Source organism: Penaeus chinensis, chromosome 15 (assembly GCF_019202785.1).
Source record: "Penaeus chinensis breed Huanghai No. 1 chromosome 15, ASM1920278v2, whole genome shotgun sequence".
NCBI classification, from domain to species: domain Eukaryota; kingdom Metazoa; phylum Arthropoda; class Malacostraca; order Decapoda; family Penaeidae; genus Penaeus; species Penaeus chinensis.
In genome coordinates this window covers 7384797-7392296 of record NC_061833.1, presented here as the reverse complement: position 1 = coordinate 7392296, position 7500 = coordinate 7384797, and the positions used below count along the sequence as shown (strand labels likewise).

Genomic DNA, 7500 nt, shown 5'->3' with positions numbered 1-7500 from the left:
GATGGGGTTTATAGCCCTCAAGCTCAAAGTCCTCAAACTTGAAATCACTGATGTTCTCCACTTTCCGCTTGATCTTTAGGGAGGGGAATGGTCGAGGCTCTCTCTTGAGTTGTTCCTCCAAAGCTTCACAGTGGTTAGAGTAAACATGAGCATCTCCCAATGTGTGTACAAAGTCACCAGGCTGTAAGGATAGTAAGTATTAGTGTAAAATCTATGTATTCTGCAAAACAATTAAGCAACAATAATTACAATATTTCTAATATTACTATCATCCCCAGACAACCTAATTAACATCGCCATCACAGCCAACTTCCCTGCCACCATTGGCATTCTGTGTCCAAGATGACCCATGACATTTTTACCTGAGCTATTCATCTTTGTTATATAAGTTAGACAAGTAATACTGCAACACAAATATTGCTTTACATTTGAAAGATCACAGAATGCTTTATGCTATGCTACTCGGGAAAAAATATTCAATTTACATTTAATTTGACTATCTACATAGATGTATTCAAGTATCTAATAAACTTCACTTGCAGACTGCTGATTAAGGTCTTAACATCTTTTATTGTTTATCATTACTGTCCCACTCCATCCCTCAAAAAAAAAAAATTCTAGCTGGCAATGAGGAACAACTTTTTTCTAATGAAAACAGATGACAGAAATTTATTCTTCCTTATTTAGAATCTCTTGGCCTAAGAAGTCTAAGTGGGTTAGGTTAAGTGGGTAAATTTTCACAGGCCTATATCCCTCACCCTTTTTTTCCCCCTCCACACTTTCAACCTGCATATTTCTGGGGCACTCCAGATTCTGGTCATTTATTAAGATGAAATAGTATATTTCATGCGCTTTTCTTGTTTATAAGCATCTCTCACTGAACTAATGAACTAATCTTTATATGATTATAGATGGAATATATAAAAAAAATTACCCTTTTATTTTGATTTTACCACAATTACAGTCCCCAGGCTTGGGTGCATCTAGAATGACTTCAGTGCATATATAAAGTTAAACTAACTGCACACCAATATTTCCCCAAACATCTATGGCCATCCTTGAAAATATGCACTAATCACTGCCTTAATAAAAAAAAAAAAAGGACCTAGCTAAAATACTGAAGGCCTGGCTTGCCTAGTTCCTCCAAAGGCATGCCTTGCCCTGGTAAAATGGGTGATAGTCCCATATTTAAATCTGGTACAGAATCAGAAAAGGCTAGTGGAACATGAAAATTACAATATAGAAGACCTGTTCTGAGACCTAGGGGCCTTAACATTACTATGAAATGCACACTGAACCCAAATTAATACACCTGCACGAACATTACAAAAAAAAAATATTGAATTCTAAGATAGAAGCCAGAAATTATTCCAGCTACTATATTCGGTTTATAAAGTCCATATAATAGAACTTATAGAATGATTCTGGTTTGAAAACAAATAAGCACTGATGCTTTCTCATTCCCCAAAACTTGAGAAGTCCAGGACAAGTCACATTTCATTTGATAGGAATAAATTCTGAACAATGTGACAACCTATCAATTCATAAAATTTTACAGACCTTCTGGCGAGCAGTAGTAATAGATGGCACACAAAATAACAAAATGTTCTAAAATTTCCTTATTTAAAACTCCGAGCAAAAAGGATGTTGATGATTTTTTTTTTCTATGTATGATCAATTAAAACTATTTGTTCTTAAATATACTTAAATATATTTTATCTAGGTATGAAAATTCAAATACAAGTACTACTAGGTTTCAGTCCATTAAATAAATGTTTATTCTATAGTTTCCATATAAACATACACATATACATACATACATGTATGCATGTATATATGTATGCATGTATATATGTATGCATGTATATATGTATGCATGTATATATGTATGCATGTATATATGTATGCATGTATATATGTAAGCATGCATACATATAAAACCTTACCTTCAGGTTAGTAACATGAGCAATCATGTACGTGAGAAGTGCATAGCTGGCAATATTGAAGGGAACACCTAGACCCATATCAGCTGAACGTTGATATAGCTGACAAGAAAGTTCCCCATTTGCTACATAGAACTGGCACAAGCAGTGACATGGCGGAAGGGCCATCTTGGGCACATCTACTGGGTTCCATGCACACATGATGATACGGCGATCATCTGGGTTATTTTTGATGGTATCTATTACCTAATAAAAAAAAAGAAGGAAAGATTACAAGAGATTTATGTTCAAGTTTGAGACTGTCACACATTTTATGGTGAAATCCCCATACTTATATCACCAGTTCACTTTAAAGCTACATGAATCAGTGCTACAAAGAAATCCACATTTGGCACCCAATTTAACCCAATTCAAAAAAATACTTCTCTTATGAAATACATTTGAATATTTCTCCTCCCCCTTTCCACCAAAACTGAAGGCTTATGACACAGGAATAGTGTAATAGGGATGATAAAGCAAAAGATAAATGAATACTAACCTCCTGAAGCTGATCCACACCTTGACCAGTATAGTCAGAGTGCATGTCTGTATACGAAGCCCCAAAGTGTCGCCACTGGAACCCATATACTGGACCCAGATCCCCTTCTTCTCTGTCGTGGAATCCCATTTTGTTTAAAAATTCCTTGGAGGAATTTCCATCCCAAATGTGAATATCCTTCTCCTGTAGTTCTTTAGCATTAGTGGAACCTCTTACAAACCACAGCAGCTCTTCAGCCACCCCTCGCCAGAACACGCGCTTGGTAGTTAGAAGAGGGAAAATACCTGAAACACAAATAATAGTACAATACTTCACCATCTAATCTTGTTTAATTAAGTATTATTACTATTAATAGCAATAGCTACTTGAACTTCTCTTGCCTCCAGAAAAATCCTTTAGGATATGCTATGTAGTAATAATTTATATCATCAGAGTGAAATTTAGATTGTCTTATTGGAACTTAATAGGGATTCAAATAAGCTAGAACATTACTATTTCTCTCCTAGTTACTTTTGTCCAATCACCTACTTTCCTCCCTTTACTTTATGTTTATATTTTACCAAGTATCTAAATAGAAAACAAATACATAAGCATTTCTTTATAATGGAAATAGAAATCTAGCCCAAAACTCGTCACTTTTTTGTTTGGTTGGATACCCGTGGGAATAACAATGAAAGTACACTTCAAAAGGGCAAGTCATTAACATCAATACCTTATAAAAAGAAAATGTATCTGGTTATCATTTACTTTTTTTTCTTTTTTTCTTTTTTTCTTTTTTTCTTTTTTTTTTTTCTTTTTTTTTTACACATGAATAGATTTGCAGCTTAGAACAGATCAGAGGAATGGAAAAGGCAGAACTGGAAAAGCGTAAAAGAGTAAAGAGTAAAGAGTAAAGAGTAAAGAGTAAAGAGTAAAGAGTAAAGAGTAAAGAGTAAAGAGTAAAGAGTAAAGAGTAAAGAGTAAAGAGTAAAGAGTAAAGAGTAAAGAGTAAAGAGTAAAGAGTAAAGAGTAAAGAGTAAAGGTAGAGAAGGGAAGAGCAAGGGAAGAGCAGGGGAAGAGCAAGGGAAGAGCAGGGGAAGAGCAGGGGAAGAGCAGGGGAAGAGCAGGGGAAGAGCAAGGGAAGAGCAAGGGAAGAGCAAGGGAAGAGCAAGGGAAGAGCAAGGAAAGAGCAAGGGAAGAGCAAGGGAAGAGCAAGAGAAGAGCAAGGGAAGAGCATGGGAAGAGCAAGAGAAGAGCAAGGGAAGAGCAAGGGAAGAGCAAGGGAAGAGCAAGGGAAGAGCAAGGGAAGAGCAAGGGAAGAGTAAGGGAAGAGTAAGAGAAGAGTAAGGGAAGAGTAAGGGAAGAGTAAGGGAAGAGTAAGGGAAGAGTAAGGAAAGAGTAAGGGAAGAGTAAGGAAAGAGTAAGGAAAGAGTAAGGGAAAAGTAAAGGAAGAGAAGGGAAGAGAAGGGAAGAGTAAAGGATGAGAAGGGAAGAGAAGGGAAGAGAAGGGAAGAGTAAAGGATGAGAAGGGAAGAGAAGGGAAGAGTAAAGGATGAGAAGGGAAGATAAGGGAAGAGTAAAGGATGAGAAGGGAAGAGAAGGGAGGAGTAAAGGATGAGAAGGCAAGAGAACGGAAGATTAAAGGAAGAGAAGGCAAGAGGAGAGTAAAGGAAGAGAAGGCAAGAGGAGAGTAAAGGAAGAGAAGGCAAGAGGAGAGTAAAGGAAGAGAAGGCAAGAGAAGAGTAAAGGAAGAGAAGGGAAGAGAAGAGTAAAGTAAGAGAAGGGAAGAGAAGAGTAAAGGAAGAGAAGGCAAGAGAAGAGTAAAGGAAGAGAAGGGAAGAGAAGAGAAGAGTAAAGGAAGAGAAGGGAAGAGAAGAGAAGAGTAAAGGAAGAGAAGAGAAGAGTAAAGGAAGAGAAGGGAAGAGAAGAGTAAAGGAAGAGAAGGGAAGAGAAGAGTAAAGGAAGAGAAGGGAAGAGAAGAGTAAAGGAAGAGAAGGCAAGAGAAGAGTAAAGGAAGAGAAGGCAAGAGAAGAGTAAAGGAAGAGAAGGGAAGAGAAGAGTAAAGGAAGAGAAGGGAAAAGAAGATTAAAGGAAGAGAAGGGAAGAGAAGAGTAAAGGAAGAGAAGGGAAAAGAAGATTAAAGGAAGAGAAGGGAAGAGAGAGTAAAGGAAGAGAAGGGAAGAGTAAAGGAAGAGAAGGGAAGAGGAGAGTAAAGGAAGAGAAGGGAAGAGGAGAGTAAAGGAAGAGAAGGGAAGAGAAGAGTAAAGGAAGAGAAGGGAAGAGAAGAGAAGAGTAAAGGAAGAGAAGGGAAGAGAAGAGAAGAGTAAAGGAAGAGAAGAGAAGAGTAAAGGAAGAGAAGGGAAGAGAAGAGTAAAGGAAGAGAAGGGAAGAGAAGAGTAAAGGAAGAGAAGGCAAGAGAAGAGTAAAGGAAGAGAAGGCAAGAGAAGAGTAAAGGAAGAGAAGGCAAGAGAAGAGTAAAGGAAGAGAAGGGAAGAGAAGAGTAAAGGAAGAGAAGGGAAGAGAAGAGTAAAGAAAGAGAAGGGAAGAGAAGATTAAAGGAAGAGAAGGGAAGAGAAGAGTAAAGGAAGAGAAGGGAAAAGAAGATTAAAGGAAGAGAAGGGAAGAGAAGAGTAAAGGAAGAGAAGGGAAAATAAGATTAAAGGAAGAGAAGGGAAGAGAAGAGTAAAGGAAGAGAAGGGAAAAGAAGATTAAAGGAAGAGAAGGGAAGAGAAGAGTAAAGGAAGAGAAGGGAAAAGAAGATTAAAGGAAGAGAAGGGAAGAGAGAGTAAAGGAAGAGAAGGGAAGAGTAAAGGAAGAGAAGGGAAGAGAGAGTAAAGGAAGAGAAGGGAAGAGTAAAGGAAGAGTTAAAGAAGAGTAAAGGAAGAGTAAAAGAAGAGTAAGGGAAGAGTAAAAGGAAGAGAAGTGAAGAGTAAAAGGAAGAGAAGTGAAGAGTAAAAGGAAGAGAAGGGAAGAGTAAAATGAAGAGAAGTGAAGAGTAAAAGGAAGAGAAGTGAAGAGTAAAAGGAAGAGAAGTGAAGAGTAAAAGGAAGAGAAGTGAAGAGTAAAAGGAAGAGAAGGGAAGAGTAAAATGAAGAGAAGTGAAGAGTAAAAGGAAGAGAAGTGAAGAGTAAAAGGAAGAGAAGTGAAGAGTAATAGGAAGAGAAGTGAAGAGTAAAAGGAAGAGAAGTGAAGAGTAAAAGGAAGAGAAGGGAAGAGTAAAATGAAGAGAAGTGAAGAGTAAAAGGAAGAGAAGTGAAGAGTAAAAGGAAGAGAAGTGAAGAGTAAAAGGAAGAGAAGTGAAGAGTAAAAGGAAGAGAAGTGAAGAGTAAAAGGAAGAGAAGTGAAGAGTAATAGGAAGAGAAGTGAAGAGTAAAAGGAAGAGAAGTGAAGAGTAATCAAGAGGGAGGATGAAGAGAAAATGACAAAGTGAGAGAAGCAACTGTATCGACAATAGCTTTAAGTACCAGAAATAACCAGTGAGAACTGCGGTAGATAAAAGAATCTCCTTACCATCTCGAAGTGAATATCTCATCTGGGCACCGAATATGGAAATAGTGCCAGTGCCAGTCCTATCTCCCTTCCTGTTGCCTGTCCTCATTATCTGTCTGATCAGGTCTAGGTACTGGGACTCATCATGCCTCATAGCCTGTAAATGAAAGGTTTCCTGTGAAGTGAAGCAAATCAGCAAAGCAAAGAGGAAGTGTAGGAGGAGACAGGGATAAAAGAGGCTGCAGAGGAAAGCTTAAAAACAGAAAAGAGGAAGCAAAATAAGACTGAGAGGTGGAGATGATAAATGAAGAGCAGGAGGATATTAAAATTAAAGTTCTCATATAGTATCTTATAAAAATATCTGAACCATATAGTTTATAATTAATGTTTTTTGCAATTACTGATGCAAAATTTGAACCATATAGTTTATAAATTAATGTTTTTTGCAATTACTTCTTAAGTTTTCTGACACAAACATAGTAAGAAATAAATTGAACTTACAGGCTCATTTCCATTTTCACATCCATTAGTAGTACCATTCTGAGCTTCATTTGCGAGTGCCTTTTCTGGTCTAGGGTTAACCACACCTGCTTCACCATTACTCTGGGACTCAGCTAATGACATGGTGACACTGAAGAATCTGAAATGCACAAAAAGAATGAACACCTACACATCCAAACCATTAATGAATATAGAAAATGGGTATTAAAGTGCTTACATTTCATATAAACTTGTGAAACTTAACATTTTAATCTGGACTGGATATGAAAGCTGAAGCATTACTAAAACATATAATCAACTGATTGCCTCAACAATACTATTTGCATTTAATCAGTACTTGTTCTTGGTTGTATTTCTTTTCCTATATATGTGAAGGAAATATGTGCAACATACGGTCTTTCCTTTCAATAGAGTAAAAAGCAATCAATCAGAATTAAAAGTAGATTGTTGCCCAAAATATTCCATAAAAAATAGTTAAAATATACTTCTTTTCCTGACAGCTGAAAATCACTTACCAAGACACTTGAAAAAGCATTCTGTCATGCAGGAAAGTGTGTGTGTTGTCAGAAAAATAATGACTATAAACTGTACTGCATAACAAAAGAATATATACCAAAACAATTTAACAAGTAATATACTAAAATTTAAAAAGCATTAAAACATCTGAATAGAAACTTTTGTAGTAAATATTACAGTAAACCCTAACATTTGGTGAATTCACAATTTGCAACCTTTACCAGCTGCTATTATGCATCTCATCTAGCTACCAAAAACAAATTTTGGTGACCATATTATTGCAAAATTAAATTGAATGTAGTTTCTTCTGTTCTTTGATAAATACTGTAAATAATCTCACAGAAAATTAAGCGCCATGCATTACTCCTGTTCAGACTGTCATTCAGGGAAAGGATGGAACCATTCTAGGGCAAGATGATATGTAGAGGCAGACAAAATTGAAAAAAAAATATGAATATTTAAAGAGAAGTTTATGAGCTACAAATTGCAAAGCTGTAACTGGAAACAAATTATTGATGATAATCTCCCTCTCAT

General features: G+C 36.5%; 1 protein-coding gene across 3 annotated transcripts in view; it reads right to left on the bottom strand.

Moving 5' to 3' along the window:
* Positions 1-7500, bottom strand: part of LOC125032801 (thymidylate synthase-like) — a 9255-nt gene that overhangs the window by 650 nt on the left and 1105 nt on the right. For all 3 annotated transcript variants that reach the window (XM_047624184.1, XM_047624185.1, XM_047624183.1), the window contains exons 2-6: positions 6451-6589; positions 5971-6106; positions 2482-2765; positions 1947-2189; positions 1-181 (exon numbers count right to left, since the gene is read on the bottom strand). The exon at positions 1-181 is cut by the window's left edge and continues 650 nt beyond it. In XM_047624184.1, the coding sequence (XP_047480140.1) occupies positions 1-181; positions 1947-2189; positions 2482-2765; positions 5971-6106; positions 6451-6573 (967 nt within the window). In that variant the 5' untranslated portion in view covers positions 6574-6589. The remainder of the gene's footprint in view (positions 182-1946; positions 2190-2481; positions 2766-5970; positions 6107-6450; positions 6590-7500) is intronic.